This window comes from Eptesicus fuscus, chromosome 9 (assembly GCF_027574615.1).
Source record: "Eptesicus fuscus isolate TK198812 chromosome 9, DD_ASM_mEF_20220401, whole genome shotgun sequence".
In the NCBI taxonomy this organism is placed as follows: Eukaryota; Metazoa; Chordata; class Mammalia; order Chiroptera; family Vespertilionidae; genus Eptesicus; species Eptesicus fuscus.
The window spans coordinates 43410452-43434114 of NC_072481.1; the positions used below are offsets into that span (position 1 = coordinate 43410452).

Consider the following 23663-nt stretch of genomic DNA (forward strand, 5'->3'; position numbering starts at 1 on the left):
GACTTTAAGCCTCTTTTATGAATCCCAGTGGAAAACTTCTGTAGTCAGTCTCTGTGGATTAAAACTGGATTCCCAAACTTCCATCAGCTGTGCCTTGCACAACACCCCCAGGAGGTAGGTTGTATAATTTTTGTTTTTAAAGACAATGAAACTGGTGCCCAAGGAGGTTTGGTGACTCACACAAGGGGCACCAAGCAAGCAGGCGTTTGTGTTTCCAATGTGAGCTCACCGGGCTCTGCTGTCTCTTTGTCACATAAGGTGATTTTGTGCCTAAGAGACTTGAAGAAAAAGCCAACTTGTAGATAACCCTGGGTGAGCTACAGCATGTGGGCCCTGGGGTTATGGAAGTGTAAGAAAGAACTGTCCAGTGGAGACAGATGTCACCCCAGGCTGGAAGGTTCTGCAGTCTGGGACCTCGGAAACCTCCGAGCTTCATGGAGCTCTTGCTTTGCTCATGAAGGGTATGAGGGAAAGGAGCTGGGATTCCCACACAGCCACGGATACAGCTATGAGGGAAAGGAGCTGGGATTCCCACACAGCCATGGACACAGCGATGGAGGGAAAGGAACTGGGATTCCCACACGGCCATGGACACAGCGATGGAGGAAAAGGAGCTGGGATTCCCACACGGCCACGGACACAGCTATGAGGGAAAGGAGCTGGGATTCCCACATGGCCACAGATACAGCTATAAGGGAAAGGAGCTGGGATTCCCACACGGCCACGGACACAGCTATGAGGGAAAGGAGCTGGGATTCCCACACAGCCATGGACACAGCGATGGAGGGAAAGGAGCTGGGATTCCCACATGGCCACGGACACAGCGATGGAGGAAATGTAGTCTCTGGCCCCGGGAGGATCCTCAGTCAGTTCACTTGTTTCTTTTGGAAGAGCTGGCATACCTGCCTCTGCCTCAATACACATGATGTGCTTCACTGGATTGGATTTCCTGATTAATCCCAATATCCTTGGAGCAAACTGGAGCCACAGATGGCCAGGACTGTCTGTCTGGCACTGACGCCAGTGTGCTTCTTTCTCTCTTGCCTGAATTGAAGCTTTCTCTGTCCGCCCTAACTGAGCAAAGGCCCCACATGGGGTCTGCTCCGTTTCCCCTGTCTGCCAGGTGATTCTCCTCGGTCATCTAGAGAAGGATCGCAGGGATGACTATGTAAATCTCCCCGTCCTCCCTAGACATGCACATTCAAGGGGACATCTTCATGTGTGATGGATTAAAAAACACAGAGACGGTGCACTTTAAAATCCATGTAAAAAGTATTGTGTTTCTAATGTGCTCCTGCCCGCCAGCTCCCTACGCGGTGCTACACAGGGTAGAGTCAGGAAGAATTCCAGGCTGAGGCGTTAGGGACTTTAGATGACACCAGTGTGCCCGCCTGGCTCCTTCACCCCGCTCTGCAGCCTGCGTTGGGGGCTTGACCTAAGGCAAAACTACAAAGCATCCTAATGAGCAGAATGATACCCCAGGAATGTATGTGCATATCTGACATAGCTTCTTCTCTTGAGGGGCGGCCCTCTGGCTGTGACCCGTGCCCTCTCCAAGGGCGAGGGAGGAGTCCAGAGAAGGAGCCTTTTGTTCCTGGCTGCCAGGCCCTCCACAGCCCCTAGGGCCTCAGGGACCTGCCCTGCTCTGCGTGGGCCTGCAGAAGCTCAGCGATTTCCACATGGGCGGGCGGTTTCAGCGCGATGGACAAAGCTGTTCGGCCAGCCTGCAGCGGAGAAAGAGAAGGAGAAACACATTTTATCCTGCCTGCCTCCCGCCCCAGGAAGCAAGGGCGGGTTGGGAGCAGGGCTGTGCATGGGGCATAGAGTCTATCCCAAGCATCCAGAGGCCTAGGCGGGGAGGAGATTCAAATGGCACGAGAAGCATGAGAAATGGGCCCCTTCTACAGAACAACATTCACGCCTGGGAGATTCACGTCTATGGGAATAAAGTGTCTCTTGCTTTTAACACACTTTATTTTAAAAATGGAAAACAGAGGAAAGAAAAGAAAATAACTCTTCCATTTTTTCCATTACACAGACCTAAATGGAAATTAGCATTTTGGTTTGTCTCCCTCTGTTCTTTTCTCTTGTCCAAATGCGTTATTGGTTTAAACAGAGGAATGACATTGTATATTAACTTTAAATCTGCTGGTATTTTGAACTTACCATGGCATGCTATATGATTTTCCCACATTCTTATAGTCATCAGAACACATCATTTTTGTTATTGGCTACATAACATTCCACAATTGACTGAACTGTTTCTCTTCTGTTGGAGACTTGGGTGGTTTCCAAGTCTTCATCATCATAAACTTAGTGCCGAAAGCATTTTCTCATTTCTAATTATTTTCTAAGGACCAGCTCTTAGAAGTGGGCATGTCCGTGGAAGGAAATGTACAGTTTACCTCCTGATACATGATACCCTGGGGCTGTTGCAGCGATGCAGGGAGTTGCCGGGGCTGCTGTCTAAAGCGGCATGCAGCGGAGCTCTTGCAGGCAGCACCCGCGAGCGAGGCGAGGGGAAAGGCCACCGTGACCCAGAGGAGACCATCTGCGAGGGCAGCCACCGTCTTACGAATGGGCTCAATCATGTCTCCAGAATTCTAAAACCTAGATGTGTCTGAAAACCACTATGTTGATAACTCATTTGCTAGATAATTTGTAATTTTTCGTTGTTCCTATAACCCGAGATGTCAAGAACCCTCCCTTGTGACAAGTAAAAATGACATTGCCGCCTAACCGGTTTGGCTCAGTGGGTAGAGTGTCGGCCTGCAGACTGAAGGGCATGTACCTTGGTTGCGGTCAAGGGCATGTACCTTGGTTGCGGGCACATCCCCAGTAGGAGGTGTGCAGGAGGCAGCTGATCGATGTTTCTAACTCTCTATCCCTCTCCCTCTCTGTAAAAAATCAATAAAATTTATATTTTTAAAAATGACATTGCCAAATCTCCCTGGAGGGCAAAATCGCCCCAGAGTGAGAACCACTGGACTAAGCCAAGTGTGTTGACCACTTGGCTTCTGCCTTTGGGGGCCAGTCTCCCTGTGATGGGCTCCCCGCCTAACTCTAGACCTTCATGCTCCCTATTCCCTCCGGACTCTGCCTGGGAACGCCGAGGCCCCGGCTCCGTGATGTGGTTAGTAGTTGTTGCGTTTCAGCTCTCACTGCTCACCTGTTCATTAAAATGCAGCATCAACTGAGTACCTCCTAGATGTGGGACACGGGGTTTACAACATTACCGTATTTAGGTAGCGTCTATTATCATCCCCATTTACAGGCGAGCACACAGAGGCCCTGAGTGGTTAGCTGAATGGACCATAAGCACAGTCACTGAACCCAGTTTCAAACCCAAGAGTGTTTGAAGTCCATGCTCCTAACAGTCACTGGAATTGTTTAAAGTACAACAGAGCCTTCCCGCCGTGACTGTTCCCCCACCTCCTGAAAGCAGCCGCAGCCTTACCTCCGTGTCTGACAGATCTCCAGAGGTGTCCAGGAGATGCTCAATTAATCCCAGCTAACCTGGGACTGCCAAAGCTCGTGCCCCTGTCCCATAGGCCTCCCTGAGGTGACAGGAGTGGTCACTCCACAGAGGGCCCTGGGCCTGCTCCCGATGAAAGGGCTGCTCCTTCTCCCCCAGGGCGACCCTGCAGGGAGCTCATTCACGCAGATCCTTTGTCTGACTAGTAATAACAGGAGGTTCGTATTTCCAGCAGCCCTCCGCTGTGCTGTGCCTGCATGCATCTCAAGAGGGTCAGTGCTCTCTAATTATCCCACAAATAGCTTCTAGCTTTGGGATAGAGCTGGGGTTCCTCGGACCTTCAGACACTGAACTGGAGCGCTTGCTTCTGGTGTGCGATTTCAGGGACCAAGCAGCCTGACTCACTGATGGACCAATTGAGGGTAGATCAGACGGGGCACAGTAATGAGAGGTGCTGTCCCTGGGGAGAGAAGTGACTCTCTTCCCTCCCCAACCTTTATTCCTTTGGAACTGTAGATGTTCTGAAAGTATAGAGAGGTCTGTTTAAAGCATAAAATGATAGTGCCAACATTAAGGACACTAAAGTCAGACCTGGGCTTGAATTCCTGCTCCAAGAATCAGCGACTTGATAATCTACACCAGGGGACCTCAAACTTTTTAAACAGGGGGCCAGTTCACTGTCCCTCAGACCGTTGGAGGGCCAGACTATAGTTTAAAAAAAAAACTATAAACAAATTCCTATGCACACTGCACATATCTTATTTTGAAGTAAAAAAACAAAACAGCAAAAACACCCGCATGTGTCCCGCGGCCGTGGTTTGAGGACGCCTGATCTACACTAATAAAAGAGTAACATGCATAATGACTGTATCTTTGCAACGCCCACCAGCCAATCAGGAGTGAGTATGCAAATTAACCCAACAAAGATGGTGGGTTAATTTCTATACACAGGCGCCAAGTGGCCGGGGGCGGGGGGGGGGGGGACGCTTGCGTCGTCGCCATGGTGACGACGCAGGCACTCTGCACCACCCCAGCCGCTCTGGGCAGCATGGGAAGGCACAAAGGCCGAAGGCAGTCCTGGCAGCCAGGGGAAGAAAGGCCCATTCTTACACGAATCTTCGTGCATTGGGCCTCTAGTCCTATATAATAAAAGGCTAATATGCAAATCAACCGAAAGGCAGAATGACTGGCTGCTATGAGGCACACTGACCACCAGGGGGCAGACTCTCAACGCAGGAGCTGCCCCCTGGTGGTCAGTGCACTCCCATAGGGGGAGCGCTGCTCAGCCAGAAGCCGGGCTCATGGCTGGCAAGCACAGTAGTGGTGGCAGGAGCCTCTCCTGCCTCCATGGCAGCACTAAGGACCCCTCAGGGGTCCCAGACTGCGAGAGGGCACAGGCCAGGCTGAGGGAACTTCCCTCCTCCCCCTCCTCCCCCCAGTGCACAAATGTCATGCACCGGGCCTCTAGTAACTACATAAACTTTCTAGGCCTCTGTTTTCTTATCAGTTAAAAAAAATGGAGATTGCTGTATCTACCTCATGGGATTATTGAGAATAGTGAGTAATGCATGGATAGAGTTTAGTTCCTGTGAGTACTCTAGAAATACTGCCTGCTACAATGATCAGTCATCGGGTCACATCCTGACGATTTACTTCTGTAGTTTAGGGGTTCATTCATTCACCTGCTATGTGGCAGACACTCTACTAGGTGCTGAGGACTCAGCAGGAAACCGGAAACATGGACCTTGCAATGTGACAACAATGACGATGATGCAGCAACTAAGAGTCTGTGTTTAGGAATTTGATGGAGATGGGTTCCACTTGCTGTGTGATCTGGGAGATGTTGCTTTACCCCTCGGTGCCTCCATTTCCTTGTGAGCAAACCAGCACCATCAACAGAGTCAACCTCATAAGATAGTTTTGGGATTTAAATGAGATGGTCCATGGTAAATGCTTAGTACGGTACCTGGCACAGAGAAAGCACTTGATATATATGAACTAGTATCATTATTGTCATTACCATTGCCACCACCATCATCATTACCATCATTGTCATCACTTTACAAGGAAGTTTATTTAAGAAGCATGCGGCTGGCATTGCAACTTTAAGCAGGTTGGCTTGGTGCAGCGGGTTATTCTGTAAGAGGATCACTGTCAGAGAGTAGGCATAATGTACACTTGGCTCCATCATCCAGCCTTCAGGGAGTCCCCATGAGCAGCAGAAGCTCCCCATCCAAGCTGCTGCCTTAAAGCCCACATGCTGTTATTTCCATGACCAGAGGAGGTCAGGGCCAAGGCCAGGCCTGGTTACATTCCCTCATGATGGTGTGAAAGGCTAGGGCTTGGGGTTTCCCAAATCCAAGGCTCTAAGCATTTACTGTGGGTCATCTCATTTAAATCCCACAGCAGGTCGATTCTGAGGTTGAGTCTGTTGCTATTGCCATGTGGTTCATTAAGTTCTGCTGGCTGGCAAGGCCCTTTACAGGAAGGGGAAGACCTACTTGTTAATCCCTAGGAGTCTCACCTTGTCTGTCAGGCTGCTGTCACAGGCCGGGTGTGCCAGGAGCAGCCGCACCATGTCAGCGTTGCCACGGTGACAGGCCAGCATGAGGGCCGACGATCCATCGTGGTCCTGCAGGTTGACATCTGCCTGGCAGCTCAGTAGCGCTTGGACCATGTCCTCCCTGTCGTGGCTGACTCCCAGCATCAGCGCAGTCTGGCCTCCCTGCACACAGAGCCCAGGGGTGGGTCAGGCTGCCCATACAGGGCGGACTCCTCTCCTGCTTGGGTGTGCTCAGGGATAACTTCTCCAGAAAATGACCAGTGACTTGAATTTTCTTCTGCCCTTGGTATGGGACACAGCCTTTTCCACTGGCACACTTCTACTGGTCCTCTAAGACACTAGACAAAAGCTACATCGTCTCTAAAGCCCTCTACCAACTCCCAGGCATGGGATTCACAACATGGCACTTACCACTTGGCGTTACAACCTGTCAATCTCTTTCTTGAGGAATGAGAGTTTTGATGGCAGAGACTGTCTTTTTCAGCTCTGTCTCCCCAGTGCCTCCCACCTAGTGTGTGCTGACACATGTCCAATGATGGAATAAGTGAGGGCCGGATGCTTCTTACTGCCTGCCCCAGCCTGACTTCCTCAGGAAGCCTTGGTCTGCTCTGAACGCCTCTGGGATTGTCAGTTTAATGGCACCCAAAGCCCTCTTGTCTCAAGCAGGCTTGAGAATGGCTTGAGAATGGCTCTGTGGTTATTTCTAATCCATACCCATTGACAGTTTCTTACATCCCTGTGATCATCGGTGGGCGTGGCTCTGGTTCTGCTCTACCCCTCACTTGTCTTCCCTGAATCTTGGTTTCTCTTTTCTTAGCAACTAATATAATAATGATCTATCCTATGTACCTAACAGGGGTTTTGCAGAAATCAAATGAGGTAAAAGTTGTAAATATGATATTGTAAAGTAGTAATTTTTCTGATTACAAATTGACCATCATTTCTCATAGATTGTCCTGTGCATACATAGTCCTCTCAGGCATTGATTGTATTTGCCCTCATGGTTCTCCTGGGTTCCAGGCAGATCGGGCTCGTCCCTCTGATGGGACATCGGGCTTTGTAAGGTTGCAAGAACGAGGCAAGGACTATGTGTTCTCTTCTTTCAGATCCCCCGTGGCTCTGAGCACAGTGTCTTACAAGTAAAGGTGCCAATGACACGTTTGCTGATGTGTTCACTGATTAAAGCGCCAATCTGCCGGCACTGATGGATTGTGCGTCCCGCCCAGAGCCCTGGGGCTTAGAGAAAAGAAAGGGGGTTGGCAATCACAAAACTCCTGGCTCTGCCACTTACTGCCTGTGTGAATCGGTGACTTTGCATGGTCTGGTCCAGTGGCCGGCAAACTGCGGCTCGCGAGCCACATGCGGCTCTTTGGCCCCTTGAGTGTGGCTCTTCCACAAAATACCACGGCCTGGGCGAGTCTATTTTGAAGAAGTGGCATTAGAAGAAGTTTAAGTTTAAAAAATTTGGCTCTCAAAAGGAATTTCAATCGTCGTACTGTTGATATTTGGCTCTGTTGACTAATGAGTTTGCCGACCACTGATCTGGTCAAATGGAACCGATTAACAATAAATATTACCTGCCTCGTGGGGTTGCTGTGAGACCTGAGCACTTAGCAAATGCCCGGTAACTACTGTTATCATTATAAGGGTTAGAGAGAACGTCAGTACATGGGAATGCATTTGCTTTGCTTGTACTCAGCCCTGAGGTAATGGTTGTTTACTGAACTAACCAGATCAGGAGGTTTCCATCCAGACCCGTCCCTGCAAGTGGTATTATAAAGCCGGCTGACATATGCAGATTGTCTTCATGTCTGCCCCTCTGCCTGATTCAGGGCCCCTTCCTTTCTCATCTCCTTCCTGGTCCAGCTCAATACAATCTAATTTAATGATCATTTTCAGAGCTCTGCTATCTGCCAGGTGCTGCGTGGGCCCTGGAGGTACAAGGAGAAATAAGCAGCTTACCCCAGGAGACTCCCAGCTCCCAGCTCACTCCCATTTAACCTGGTACCTGCACCTCTCATCATAGTAAGGACCCCAGGGGGAGCTGAAGGGAGCAGCTGCAGCTATGAATTCCCATCCCTCCTTTGATGACCTGGGCTGAGTCCCTTACCCTCTTCGACCATCAGCTTCTCCTCTGTAAAAAAAGGGAGTTGGTTTTGATCATAGGTAAGCATCCCCTCTTGCATGAAGGCCAATTTAGAAAAAAATCCATATGTTTATATAAAACATATTAAAATGAAAACAGCCTGACTCATATGCAGTGGGAGCTCTAAGCGGGTGAAAACCAGAACATAATCTACAAATGTCTACATCTCGGCATCCATAGGATTGCTGTGAGATAAAGTCTGCAAAGTGACTTTGCCATCAGCTTGGCCTGTAATCACTTCGGCTGTCGGGGAGTGGAGTTTAACATGTTGTTGAGAGACAACTTTCCATGGGTTCCTTGGATTTATGCACATCTTGTGAGTGAGGCACTCTCTTCCCGTTTGTTTTAGACTGTCTTTCTAAGGATGTTTGTACAGTGAACAGCTTTGGAAGACAGAGACTGTCTCCTCCAGAACAGAGGGCAGACATGCTTACTGGCCAGCATAAAAGATTCAGGTTCCCTAAGCTCAGGGTTCCTCTCCAGCAACACAACCCACTCTGTGCCCAGGGATCTGGCCCTCCTCACAATGCCCTGAGGGAATGGGAACTGGGTTTGGGGGACGTGGTGTAAATGCCAAAGCTGTGGCTGCTACTACTGCTGTCATACACTGTCCTTCGCCTCTGGCACAGGAGTCTTGTGCCACCTGCCAGCACCCATGACACTGTAGCATGCTAACTTGCTAGCTGTAAGGTAAAGTAAAATCTCAGGCCCTTCACAGTTCTTGATAGTTCATCTACCACCTGTGATCACTCTAGGGCCGTGGTAGGCAAACTGCGGCTTGCGAGCCACATGCGGCTCTTTGTCCCCTTGCGTGTGGCTCTTCCACAAAATACCACGGCCTGGATGAGTCTATTTTGAAGAAGTGGCGTTAGAAGAAGTTTAAGTTTAACAAATTTGGCTCTCAAAAGAAATTTCAATCGTTGTACTGTTGATATTTGGCTCTGTTGACTAATGAGTTTGCCGACCACTGCTCTAGGGAGAAAAGGAGAGTTGGACGCACTCTGCTTGTTCTTGTATTTGTCGAAGGCCGGAAAGTAGCCTTTGGTAGGTTCCCATTGTCCCATACGGAGCCTTGTCTAACTCAGAGCCTTACTGGGTTAGCACCAGACCCCTACTCTGTGTTCTCAGGTAGGAGAGCCCGGCAGCTGAACAGAGACATCCCAACCGCCTGAACTGCTCTGCAACTCATGACTAAGATGGATCACCTGCAGGGCTTCCTAGAGCGGCCCACGAGCACATGCCTTCCGGAGGTGCTAACTGTGGGAACGTTTGGCTCGAGAATTTCAATCCAGATGGAATTTGTCCAATTTTAGACTGGGACATAAATTACAAGCTTCCTGACCTCTGTCCCAGCCTGTCTGGGTCTCAGGAGCTTTCGCGGCAACCAAATGGTCAGGCTTTGGACACACGCCATTTGGAAGCCCCAGCCTTCCTGGGTTAAAAAACATTTTGTGGATTTACATGGAATTTCTCACCCCACTGGCAGAATAAAACTGGGAGGTTCCCGCACTTATAAAAGTGGAGATCAGTTCACCTCTCCTACCTGGGTAGCTTGGATGTTCACATTTCCTTCTCTTAAGAGCTTCCAGACGACAGCCATGTCCTCATCGGTCTCGGCAGAAGCCAAGGGAGTGATCATCACGGCGGTATAGCCAGCTTTGTTCTGATGGTCCACGTTGCAGACGCCTGCAAGAGAAGCAACGAGCGCTGGAACAGCTCCCGAGGGGCCAGGAGCCAGACGCCTGAGCCTGTTAACAGGATGCTGCTGGTTAAAATGCAATAGAGCCATCCTTTCCCAGGGAAGGAATCGATGGCTTTCTATTTTTAGCAGCCTTTAAAAGTGGCTACTTTTCTTCACAGGTTTTCTGAGGATACCCAGCAAGGAAGGTCCACAGCAGGTGGCAAAGTGGGCCAATGGCCATGACTTTATCTCCTAAAGTGGAGCACAGACCACGTTCCCATTTTACAGATGAGGCCACTGAAGGTCCGTGAAGCTATGTAAACTGCCCAAGTAAAGGTGAAGTGGGACCAGGGCTCAAGTCTATATGGCTCTAAAGCCCACCACTCCCCTGGCCACACATTTTAAGTTTCACTCTCTCTGTGTCTGTGTGTAATTTTTAAGCTGATGGCTGGGTTTGTATGTCCTTTCCAAGGCCTGGTGATAATGCTGTGTAATGTACCAGGGGGTGTGAAAAACGCCACAGGATAAACATGGGAAATCTTTAGGAACACCATCTCATTTGAAAAACAGGGGAAGCCCTGGCTAGTGTGGCAGGTCACCAGTTCGATTCCTGGTCAGGGCACATGCCCACATTGTGGGCTCAATCTCCACTCAAGGTGCATGTGGGAGGCAGCTGATTGGTGTTTCTCTCACATCAATGCTTCTCTCGCTCTCTCTCTTTCTAAAAGAAAAAAGAAAAACAGGGGGGAAAATCTTCACAACTTTTTACCTTAAAATAATTAAGAATATCCATTTTATAACAATGAAAAATGGGCTTATTTTAAAGATGAAATATTAAATGAGAATTCAAAAGAAATTTCTGCTTTGTAGCCCTGGAACTATGCATTTGTATCCCTCTCCACCACAGGAGATGGTAGAAGATTATCAGCTTGTTATGTGTTGTATAAACAATCCCACCTCTTAAGGGGAAAACCAAATCTTCCCTGTACGTTTGCTTATCTGAAAAGCCTGTGTCTCTTTTGGACAAGAACAAAACTATCTCAGGAGATCAAGTTACTTGCCCTTTCTTAGCATTCCCTCTATAAAACAGGGATAATAACAGAACGCGTCTCATAGGGTTATTGTGAATTTAATGAGTTTATATATTTAAAGTACTTCGAACACCTACCATACAGTAAAACCTCAATAAGCGCTATTACTACTATTACTGTCCACAATGGTATTCTTGTCTTTACATCCTTTCTACCTGCTCATGAAGAAAGACTTAGGGCCCTGGCCGGTTTGGCTCAGTGGTTAGAGTGTCAGCACAAAGGGTCTTGGTTCGACTGTCGGTCTTGAATGAGGAGGCACTCAAAAAGCAGTAGGTGTCATTGTTACTCATGTTTTATAATGAAAGCTCCTAACACTGAACATAGTAAATGTTCATCTCCATTTTATGATGTACCTTTCTCAATTGAGCTACCTCTTAAAATTATGGTGTCCGTGAAACTACAAAGAAATGAAATCCAGTAAAACTGGCTCAATGTATTTCAATGCCTTCATCTTCCTCTGATGATATGGGATGCAGAAAGAACTTTACACTGTTATTATGTGTGTCACCTATGGATTCAGGTGAAGAGCCTCAAGGTTGCTTAATGGAATTTTGGAGAATTGGAAGTTTACTGGAATTTAACCTAGCTCCCAGGAGTCATCCATCCACTCATTCATTTAACACACATATTCACTCAACACCTACTGTGAGCCAGGAACTGGTCTAAGGTGCTGAGGATACTGAAAGGAAGAGACAGACAAAAGCCCCATTTCACGGAGTTTGCTGAGTTCTGTTGGGTAGAAATGACCCCTAGCTAGTGTGTAGCTATTAGTATTAGCTAGTGTGGAGCTCACTGTAATCCACACATACAGTATATCAGATGAAGAATGAATGAATCAAATTGAGTCAAATTGGCCAAATGGAGCCAGGGCCTTTGTTTTTTTAATTGAGTTTATTGGGATTACATTGGTTAATAAAATTATATAGGTTGAAGGGGGGTACAATTCTATAATACATCATCTGTTTATTATATTGTGTGTTCACCATCCCAAGTCATGTCTCTTTCCATCACCATTTATGTCCCCTTTACCTTCTCTACTGCCCCCCCCCCCCCCTCTGGTAATCACCATACTGTTGTCTGTCTATGAGTTTTTGTTGTTGTTTTTTGCTTAACCTCTTCACCTTTTCCTCCCAGGCCCTCTACCCCCGCCATGACCTTTGTTAAAAATTCTTACGAAGATGGTAACATGTGACCTTCCTAGAGGCAATGTGGTGTAGATTTGGAGTTAGACAGGGTGAATACAAAACCTGACTCTACTATTTACCAGCACTGTGACCTACGCCTCAGTGTTCTCAGCTGCAACATGAGAAAAATACTCCCCACATCACAGAGTGTGGTGAAGCATAAATGATATGCTAAAAGCAAAATGGTCTCACACCCAGTTCCTAGAAAACAGAAGGAACTCAGAAAAATAATCCCCTGGCTGGAAAGAAGAGAGTACAAGAACTGCCCCTCAGGGAGGGACCCAGAGCATCCATGCAACCATTTCTGACCTGTCTCCAGCAGCAGCTTGACGATGGAGAAGTTGGAGTGGGACACACTGTAGTGAAGGGCTGTGTTTCCGTTTCCGTCAGCCAAGTTGACAAGCAGCTTTAGGAAGTGTGGGGAGTGAGGCTGGAGGTAGGCAGCCACCACAGCAGGACTCGATGACTTCCGGCTAGAGACGCGAAACCACTCTTGACTGATGGTGTTCAAGTTTTGCCTCTGAAATACCAAAAGATTCCAATTCCAGAAGGTTATCTGGCCTGGGGCGCTCCAGCTGCGGTATTCGTTTCTACCAGGAAAAGTCAGCTTTGGATGCTTCCACTTCTATTCCTTTGCTCCCTCCAACTCTCTGTGTGACTGACTCCTGGAGGGCTCAGGGCTAGTGGGGTTGAGGATGCAGCAACATACATACTTGGAACCTGTGCGATGGCTCCCGTCCCGGGTGAGGTGGAAAGGGGGACTGGGAGCGCAATGCAGTAACCAGTAACAAAGCACTTTGCTGGGTGACAGCTCGAGTCTACTGTAAGTTTAGGTCACAGCCCCTGTATGCACAGGATAGCCAAGACCTTCTCTTTCAAGGGCATCCAGCCTGTCTATATTGACCTTAGCCCAGACTCGACCAGGATGTATGTGTTTTCCATAGACACAGACAGAAAGTCACAACATTTTACTGATTGGAGCAATGCTGAAAGCCAAGGCAAACAACACAACTAAAGCTCAACACAAAACCCAAACAGCTGTGCTGGAATGATTTTTTGCTCTTACGTTTTGCTAGGACCTTCAGAGGAGCAGTTGAATAACCCAGGGCAGGACCCCACTATCTACGGGGCTCAGTTCCTTGCAACCATGAATGAGGAGAGTTCCAGAGCAAATGACATCAACTCTGTGTGATACGACCTCGGTGTTTAAAATGGAACATGGTTAGATTACCTACCTCTGGGGATGCCAGTGTCAGAAATGATTCCATACTCATTCTGGAAAGAGTACTGGATTTGGAGTCACTAAACCAATGTGGCCAGATGTAAGCCCTGGCTCAGCTATGTGACCTTGGAAGTCATATAACCTTTTGAACCTTACTTGTCTTGTCTACAAAATTGGGTGCAAAAAGGGGCTAGCTCCCTAACCCCCCACGGCTCTACAGAGTGAGGTCCTTGTACCGCCTGCTTTCTCCCTGAGGCGGGGTGGCAGGGGCCTTGTGCTCTGACCCTAACATGGGTATGGTGTCAGGCTTGCATATCTGCTAACCACTTTTCTAGGCAGAAATAGTGGAATCTTTTGTGGATGAAACACTTTTTTATATAACAACTCCTTTGCCCATGGAATCTTTAGGAGAATTGGAAAAAAGACCCTAATATTAAGGAATATAGTGATAGATTTTAAGTGGAGAGCTAAGGAATAAATTAGTTCTGTAATTCATTCAAGAATAAGTAACATGAATTTTAATCAATATCCACATCACTTATTGTTGTGGTTTTTTTTTTAACAATCTGGGAACAGTTATTTACCAAATTAGCTAAGATAAAGTAGCAAAAATTGGTTGGGCTGAATTGATCGTTTTTATTCCTACAGTTCTGCAAAGGAGAAGAAAACAGGCTTTGAAAAACGCTTACAAGTTGTTACACATTGGGTCTTATCAGCTGCCCTCATAGCTTGTATCTCTTGATTAAAAGTAGAACCCCATTGTTACATGTTTAAATCTCCATGGGCCATAAAGGTGTTAAGGAGCAAACAGATGCAGTTTCTTGCTCTTGGTCTCTTGCCAGTAGGTACACTTCCAGAAAAAGAGTAAAGACTACAAAATTAAATGCTAGGGCTTGAGGGTAATTGGAGAAATGCTGCCTACCACCCTTACTTTACTAATGGGGAAACTGAGGCCCTGACTGTTGAGCTGGCTTGACCAATATCTCATAGATGGTGCTCCTGGGAATAGAATCCACGATTGCTATTCTACATGCTCTTTTCCATTCTCCCCACAGTTCGCTCCACTTGCAAGGCAATTTTGAGCCTAAGCCACAAATAATTGTATGACACACATCCAGGGTGTGATGCCTAATAACCCTTGATAAAAGCCTTTGAGCACCAGGCTTGCTTTCCAGGGTATATCTGTCAGTTTCACTTTCTCAGCATAATCCATCACCTTAGGCAACAGGCAAGATCTGGGCAAATGAGAGAGCACCCAGAGGGAAGGGACTCACACTGCTGCCTCAGCTAAGGGACCAACGTCACGCAGTTGGAACTAACCGCTTAAACAATACAGGAATCTCTACATGACAATGAAAAAATCAGAGTACCAAGAGCTGGTCGGTGGTGGTCCCGCTGTCTGGCAGATATTGGCTCAATGCCCGGCATGCATTAAGAAATTCTTCGGAGGGTTTATATCTAAAGAAAAAAATATATGTATCAGTCTCCATGTTGATGAAAAGGTTATTCTCTAACTTGACTTCATTCTCAGCAGCTCAAACTGGGCCACTTCTCAGGATAAGGGCATTCCTCAGAAATATGGGGTGTCCTGATGATGAGGCGTGGCTTTTGAGCTTCTCTGAAGAGTGAGCAGAGCACACTGCCCTTTTTACTGTACTTATTTCTACCGTTCATTGAGAGCCTACTATGTGGCAGGCACTACGGTAGGCATTGTACATACTTTTCCTCATCCAGTCCTGAGATCAAACCTATCTGGTTGCTGTTATCTACATTTTACAGATGAAGTAACTGAGGTGACCACAGCTTAAGTACCCTGTCTAAAATAACACTGTGCAGACATAGGATTTGAATCCAGGTAAGCCCAACTGTAAAGTACTCTTTCATCATGCCACATGACCTCCCATCACTTTCAAAGAGTTACATCAGCATAGCCAATGGGAGAGGCAGAAAAGTGTGTGGGTAAGAATCAGAAAAGACTCGGTTGAATCCCCGCCCTGCTAGCTGTGTCATTTAACTTCCCTAAGCCTCTGTTTCCACACCTGTAAAGTGGAGATTATAAACATTTCTACCTTGAAGGGTTGTTTTTACAACTATATAAGAATGCATGTCCTTCATATTCCCAGTGCTAGGCCAATGTTAGCTTTATCTGTAGAGCTCAATCTATGACAGTATACCCATGAAGGCAGGAGTTACATCTGTTTAGTTCAACCAGTGCACAGTACATGGCATAGATTAGAAACTCAATAAATATTGGTGAATGAATAAACAAAGGAACAAATGATTGAATAAAAGGATGAATAAACACCCCTGTCCTATCTCAAAAGTTCCTAATCTATACCCATCTGACTCACCTCTCAGCCTTGGGAAGGGGGGATTCTTCCCCAGGCCCTTTCCCCTGGCCTGTGTTGCAGGTGCCCTCGGAGATGCCTTGCCCTGCCTTGCAGCCTGGGTGGGCATCCTTGCCCCACCTATGTTCTGGGCCATCACATTTCTTCTCAGCCTCGCTGTCAGACAAGTCTTCTGGGGAGCTGTCCTCACCGCTGGTCTCCTCGCTGGAGGTGGTCTCATAGCTGGGAAAGGAGACAGAGGTGACTTGTTCTGTGCTTCCTGCCTAATGCCCATTCAACAAGAAGGAGACCTAGTGGGCTTTAGCTAACCCTTCCCAGCTTGCTAACCACACCCTCCATTCTCTATACCTTCAGGCCTGGACAAGGGGCTCCCAGGAACCTTGGTGTCAGAGGTAGGTGAGGTTAAGAGCTCTGACTCTAATGCCAGAGGCCATTTGGGGAGAAAAGATCATTAACTAAGATCTTGGCAGCAAACACACAGCACATGCCCTAACTGACCAATGCATTCGGATGATGAAGGTTCTTACGAAAGCATTTGCTGTTGGAATCCTAATGCCCTGCCCAGAGGAGGACCAACATTTGGTAAACATTTCCCATCCCCACCCTCAGTTTTCTGAATTGCCTGACACATTTTCATGTCTTTGGGTGACTGTGAGACTTCTCGTTAGCCCCCCACTCCCTCATTATAGCCCAGCTTCCACCTGACAAGGAAGGAGCCATCAGTGTCTACTCCCAGTCAGAATGCCTGAACCCAGCATTTGCCTTTCTCAGCTGCGGCCTATTTCAACTATTGCTTGGAATAGCAGAGGAGGGCACGGGCCACCACTTCACCTGGGCTCCTCCCGACCAGCTCTAATCCTCATGTTCAATCATATGCAACTCTATTAAGGTGGCAGACCAGAGACCATGGAGGAAAGTCCTGGGAGATTTATTGATTCCTCTGCTGATAGTCAACAGGAGACCTCCAATGGATGAAGATTTCAGGCTTTAGGGCCACTAGACACTGCCACAGAGACTGGGGAGACTGCAGCTTACACTGAACCCCTTCATGCCCTTTCTCTGAATGGTGGCCCCCGTGTTTACTGTATTTGCAAACCCAGCCTGTTGTTTGGTATGTTCACAGTCTGTCTTGTTTAAACCCTGAATATTTCTTCCTCTATTGCGCTTGGAACAACCTTTTGCTTTTGTGGTTAATAGGGGATATAATATGTTTACCAAGCAGCTCCTATATTAAAATTGTTTCCATAAAAACTTCACCTGGAAGTTCGTTCATTCATTCATGCAACAGAAATTTGCTGAGCACCTACTATGTGCCAGGCACTGTTCTAAGTGTACATCAAAGTCCCTGTCCTAACTGAGCTTATATTCTAGTAGGAGAGGCAGAAAATAAACATGTAAAAAATATATTCAAATAGTAAATACTGAGGATTGAATAAACTAATAAAGAGTAATGGGCTAGAGTGATGGGAGAAGGGAGTACTTTAATTCAAGCAGAACTTTTTAACCTTGGCTGCACATTAGAATCACTCGACGGGGTTTAAAATTCCCAATACCTGTACTACACTCCAGACTAATTAAGCTGGAGCCTTCAGGGAGAAGACCCAGGCACTGCTATTTTTAAAGGCTCCCCCAGGTGCAGCCACGGTTGAAAACCACTGCACTTGAGTGACAACTACTAAGCACTATCTGGGAAGGGAGCACTTTAAGCCGAGTGGACAGCAGATGCAAAGCCCCCCGCCCCCGCCCCCCCCCCCCCCCCCGCCCCCTGCGAGATGGGCCTGCCTCAGCACACTGGAAGGAAGAAAGGCAGGAGCCAGCAGTAGGGGGCCTGCTTTACACTTTGAGATTAGGCCAATCCTCCTTTTCTGTACACGAACTGGTGAAAGCTCAACACTAAACAGCTTCTCCTCAGGCCAGTGTCTGACGTTAGCAGGAGTGGGAACAGCAACTCTCCTATGACCCCATTTCGTCATTTCTGACGTTTCCCTCACAGAATGTACAACAGTAATGTCACTGTTGTTTGAATCTGGTATCTTCCTCTTTCTCTGACCCAAATAAACCGGGGTTCCTACACTTCGGGGCAGCCTCTTAGACACCCCACTAGCTGGGCTGGGTGCCCCCCCTTTGGGTTTCCATAGCAGCCTACACTTCCTTCTTTATTAGAACTCATCTCATCATATCAACATCTCTTTATTTCCTGTGTTATCTTTGCCCAGGCCCACACTGTGAGCTAAGGGCAGGGGCCACGATTTATTGGACATTTTTATCCCCACCACCTAAGACATTGTTGGCATTTCAGAAATGCTTATTGAATAACTTATTTAGAAAATATTCTAAATCAGTGATTTACTCTCTGGAATATATACGGTTTAGTTCATGTTCTAAGTCAACAGACATTGGTTGTTTTTCTTCCTCCTAAAAAATGTTGGTTTGGGTTGCCGTAAGTTAGTAAAAGAAAGAAAAAAAAATTAAACAGCTGAAATTTAAAGTTCAACAAATGAAGAGTTTGTCCTAGTTTCAGTGTTGTGGTTCAGATTACATGTCTTCCGTAAAGGGCCCACGTGCCCCTCAAACTCCCAGAAGCCACCTGGAATCCTGGCCCCGGGGACACCAAAGCTAAAACATATTAAAAGCACAGGATCCAACAGACCACAGCTGGCAAGGAGCCAAACACATGCAAACCCGAGATGGAGTTTTAAAGGGCCGCTGAGAGTAATTCTCTTGAAGAAGAATGAAAACCAGATGCTTTCCCCTAGGAAAAGAGAGCTGAGACGACAGAGGGATAGGCAGTGTGGGGGGCAGTCTGGGCTTCACGAGCGATGCTTACCCACCGTTAACCCCAACAAACTGAAGGTTCTTTTTGGTCCCATTACCTCCTGCACGGAAGCCATAGTCTTTCTTTTTCATTATGGATTTAAGGCTGGTCGACGGGGAGAGCTCTAGGCAGACACAACAGCACAGGTTAGAATGATCTTGGGGATGCCCCCGGATGCAGCAAAACCGAGACTCGTGCTTTGAGGGGATCCAGAGTGAAGGTGTGTGAAGAGGGAGAAAGGGACAGGGAACTAGATGATGTCAATCAAATATGTTGAGGGTCTTGGAGGAGGCCTAGCCTTCTGGTGAGTGCCAGCTGAAGTGTCCCTGGTCACAAGGCCCCTCTGTGTGGCTGACAGTGGGAGCACTCTTTAGAAGGAGCCATGTGGTGTGGGTGCCATTGTTGTCTATGTCTTACAGCTGGGAAGTCTGAGGCTCAGCCTTGCTCAGCAAATGGCAGAGAAGGAGGTAGTCAGTTAGTTCTAAGCACAGAAGTTAGTTTACGTGACTCCTGGTCCCACCTCTGCTCCCACCTCGGCCAGTTGACACTGTGATGTGGGACAGGCATGGGAGACACATGAGCAAGAGCACAAGTCTTCTTTGGCTGTGCTGAAAGGCAGAGGAGGCATTTCCTAATGGGCAAGACTAGAACTAGCACGAAATAATGAGAAAGCAGGCAATTTGCAATCTGTGGCAGGAAGCAGACTCGCATGCTGCTCATTGAGCAAAGCAAAATATGGTTCCACTTTATTCAACAGTGTATGGTCTGTTACAAGAGGAAGTGCCGCTCAGCCAAAGGGTCAACATGTGTCACTCAACCTCTCTCTCTCTCTCTCTCTCTCTCTCTCTCTCTCTCACACACACACACACACACACACACACACACAAACAATATTCAGATCTCAATATAACATTCCTGCAAAATTAGACCAGAGAAAACCTCTAATGTATAAGAACCAGAGAGGATCTCAGGAAACAATGAAGGGAGGCTGAGGTTTAGAGCACACACAGCCAGGGCCACTGTCCACCCTAGACCTTGCCTTTGTGCCATGCAAATGAGATATAGGCACCCCTCTGGGTGGACACAGTGCTGAAGGCTTGGCAAGTGAAGAGGTGGAGAGTGGGCTGGATTTAAGCTCCTATGTACCACCACCCCTACCCCCGGCTGGCATCTCTGTGCCCTGTACTATATCTGAACAGCTGTACATCCTGCAGTCAATCCTAACCTCAGAGCAAGGACACGAATAGGGGCACAGAGCCTCCACTGTTACATAGGTCAGTTTTTATTACACTAGGTTCCTAGAGGTGCTTAAATCTTTTAAAAACATATGCATGCAATTAAAGCCCCTTTTCCCCTTTGGCTTGTCCCATTAAGGAGACATGGTTCCCTGTCTCAGGCACCAGTATTTACCCTTTGGTGGTGGAGAGGAGGAGGGGGCCGGGGCCTCCTTCTGGGCTGGAGCCTGGGCAGAGTAGGCAGACAGCAGCAGGTTGAGGGAGCTGAGGAGCTGGCGCTGGATGCTGCTGAGCTTGGAGGCGGGCTGCTTGATGGCGCTGGCCAGCTCCGGGTACCCGTGCTCCAGGCAGCTCCACTGCTCCTGCAGGAGCTCCTGGATCTTCTTAACGTACTGCCCGATAGTGGCATCTGTGGGTGAGCTGGGTGGCCTTCCCGGGCCCTCCTTCCCTGGGAGCTCTGAACTGGCCTCCTCCTTCCCTGCTGAGGGAGCCTTTATGTCTCTGCTCCATGAAGAGTCTCCTGCTCCCCCGACCTGAGGGCCTCCCTCCTGCTCAGAGCTTGCTTCTTCGATCCTGAGCTCAGTGGAGAGGCAGCTATGTAAAGAAGAGCTGAGGACCATCTCGGGGTCCTGTGGCAGTGACAGCTGGGATGGTGGCACAAATTCTGCTGGGCTCCGATCCCCCTGTTTATGACTGTCCTGCCCACACAGGTCATTCTCCTCTCCTCGGGCCCCCCAACTTTCAGATTCCGTGCTGCTCAGAAGGTTAACACCAATGCTCTTGTCACACGACTCCCTGGTCAGGAGTCCCTGGAGAGGCTCGGTGTTGACCATGGCATCCGCTTGGCCCTGGGTGTCTTTGGTGTTCTCGTGGCTAAGCTTTTCTGCCAGTTGAGCGACTGTGCACTCCAGCTCTTGGATCCTCTGCCTCTTGGCCTTGATTTCCTCCTCCTGTTGCTGGAGGGCAGCTCTGACCTGGGCCAGCTCCTCTGTTTTCCCGGACAACTCCCCCTCCAGGGCCAGGAGCTGCTGCCTCAGGCTGGAGATGCTGCCAGGATCCGCGGGGGCAAGGCCCAGGCTTTCCTCCGTGACCCGGATGCCAACGCTTCTCACGTCCACCTCCACGGGAGGCGGGGGCGGGATCTCGCTGATGTTGAGCTCGATTTCTTCCAGGGGGAGCTCAGTCTCAGGGATGGGTGATGGCAGAGGTGGGGGGCTTGGCGTCGGGCAGCCAGGGCTGACCACCACCTCTGCTCCTCTGGGGGGAAGTTCGTCTTTTGCATCCTCTGAAACTACAAGCGCATTGTGGGATAAGAAGGAAGGCCTTGGGAGAGACAGGTGCGGGGGGGCCTCTCCTGCACCCTGAGGAGGCTCAGCCCTCTCCCGGACCAGCTCCGGAATCCCCGGCACCAGGTCTCCAAACTCTCTGCCTTTGGGTTGGGTGGCTGCTCCTGGGGTGGAGTCATGAACACCCGCAAATCCTTCCGCGGGGCCAAAGGTGCGGTCACAGACGCCGCCTTCGGCCGCAAGCGGAGGGAGGGCGGGAGGTGCGGGGGGCCCTAAGTGCAGGCTGGGGTCCTCCGAGGCCCTGTTCTGCAGCAGGGTGGCTGGCATGCTCGATGCTCTCAAAAGCTGGGGCCGTCCGCTCCCGGAGGGCAGCTCGGGGTCCCGGGGGGCAGCGGCCTCCAGCTGCCTGGCGGCCTCGGCCAGCAGGGCCTTCCTGTGGTAGCTCCCCTCACTCCCACCCGCGGAGGCTTGGGGGTGCTCACCAGGCGGCAGAGACTGGGCTCGCTCCTCGGTCCCCAGCGACACCTTCCTGGACAGCGCTGGGGACCAGGTTTGGTGGGAAAGAGCGGTCTGCAAGCGAGCCCCGCTGTCGGGAAGGCTGAAGTTTCGGGGCAAAGTGCTAAACTTGGCCTGCTTGGCCCTTCTGTGGATAGGAATCCTCTTGATGGTGTTTCCCTTCTCAATGTCATCCACGTACTTGAGGAAGTCCAGGTCCAAATGGAAGCCATATGGGGTCTCCACGGAGTAGGGGAGGCTCTTTGGAGGGCCTTTCTCTTCGTCCCCCTGAGAGGACTGGGCTTTGGCTGGAAGACATAAGGCAAGTAAAAAAGGAAGCACAACGTTAATAAGAATCACAGGTGGTGAGGGCTGATATCTGTGATTTTGACTTCTCCTACATGTTCCAGCCTCTAAATTATGCTGCGATGCTCACAGTCTTTTTGGCTGTGCTAAGAATCCATGTTATTAAATCAATGTGTACTTAGCCAAAGTCTGCAAGGAAATACGTAAGGAAATAGTTTCCAATTTGCAAGTAGGTCAACTCAGTTACTACGGTGGAATCTGCCTGCAGACCGGCAAAATAAAATGGTCTCCCACTGTTTTACTGGGTTTGAGTAATGTAATTGCTGAACTAAAGTGGCCAGGAATTTGCCATATCAGGGTGCTAATTGGCAATTATGAATATGGAAAGTTTCAAAGGATGAGCTATATAATTGTCTCAACATTAAAGAACCTTGCATTATTCAGATAGGTACTAGTAAACCTTGATAAAAGCAGAGACATCAAAGGTAGCCTTCTACGTTATTTAACCTTCCTCAGACGCCCGAGCCTCTAGGTGAAGATCAGAGAGCTCGGGAACACGTAATCATGCACAGCCCATACTCCTTTTCATCTGAAAACTTCTTAGTGCTTAACAAACATGAAATTCACTTTCAAAAATTCATGCCAAGTAAGGAATACCACTTTTTTTTTTTTTTTTCACAGACTAGAAAAGGCAGTTAGGGAAAAGGGACATATAATGTCAAAAGGGACATTGGCATACACCTTCCAAGAGATGGGGAACTCATGACTTTTCAGGGTAGCCCAAACTCTCAGGGGACATCAGACAGTTCTCCATCACACCAAGGCAACACTGATTTGTTTATATTTTTAGAGAGAGAGGAAGGGAGAGGGAGAGAGAAACATTGATGAGAGAGAAGCATCCATCTGCTGCCTCCTGCACGTCCCCTGCTAGGGGTCAAGCCTGCAATCCGGGCATGTGCCCTAACCAGGAATCAAACAGGTGACCTCTTGGTACATGGGATGATGCTCAACCAACTGAGCCACACTGGCTAGGCCATCACTCATTTTCTTGACTCCAACAGAAGTCACTGAGAACAAGTCAGTCTTTCAAGTATTTGAATCCATAGGGGCTTGTTCCCAAGTAGCTCCTTCTTTAGGTGAAACAGCCTTTGTCCTTTTGATGTTGCTCACGTGACACCCTTTATTATCTCTGTGACATTCTGCTAAACATGCTCTGAAATGCTGAGTTCAGGACAGGACATTCATGGAGAGCACAGAGGCCAAGAGTACGTATTCTAGAACCTGGTCTATATTTCAGCTCTGTGGCCTTGGGGAAAATACCTAGCCTCCCTGTGTCTCATCATCTATAAGATGGGAATAATTGGCAAATGACATTATTGTGAGGACTGATTAATGAATATCCATGAAGTGCTTAGAACAACACCTCGCACAGGCTAAGCATTCAATACATGCTCAATATTGTAGTTATCTTTGTGGAAGCCTCAGATATAGGGGAGCAAAGCCCCATAATGGAGGCTGATTTGCTGGGTACACAGAAGGAGCTCTGTAGATTCTTCGTGACTGACTGACTGACGGCTTAGGTCTAAGAGTAATAGGCCCTGAGGGCAAAATTACAAAATAGCAATAATTCAATTCACTTACCTCAATCACTATTTATTGAGCACCTACGTGTTTGTTGCTAAGCTAAATCCTAAGGACACAGAGATGAATCAGGTATAGCCCTGCCCTCAAAAAAAATGTGTGGTCACGTAGATAGAAACAGCAACAAGTACAGTACAGTGTGACACGAATGGTGACAGATGCATAATCATGAAAC

At 48.4% G+C, this 23663-nt stretch overlaps 1 protein-coding gene across 1 annotated transcript in view; it reads right to left on the reverse strand.

Moving 5' to 3' along the window:
• Positions 1-1619: 1619 nt before the first annotated feature.
• The window catches only part of KANK4 (KN motif and ankyrin repeat domains 4), a 28030-nt gene continuing 5986 nt past the window's right edge, over positions 1620-23663 (reverse strand). The window contains exons 2-9 of the mRNA XM_008139383.3: positions 19936-21849; positions 18538-18649; positions 15714-15932; positions 14733-14820; positions 12450-12660; positions 9728-9870; positions 6000-6200; positions 1620-1724 (exon numbers count right to left, since the gene is read on the reverse strand). Of these exons, the coding sequence (XP_008137605.2) occupies positions 1620-1724; positions 6000-6200; positions 9728-9870; positions 12450-12660; positions 14733-14820; positions 15714-15932; positions 18538-18649; positions 19936-21849 (2993 nt within the window). The remainder of the gene's footprint in view (positions 1725-5999; positions 6201-9727; positions 9871-12449; positions 12661-14732; positions 14821-15713; positions 15933-18537; positions 18650-19935; positions 21850-23663) is intronic.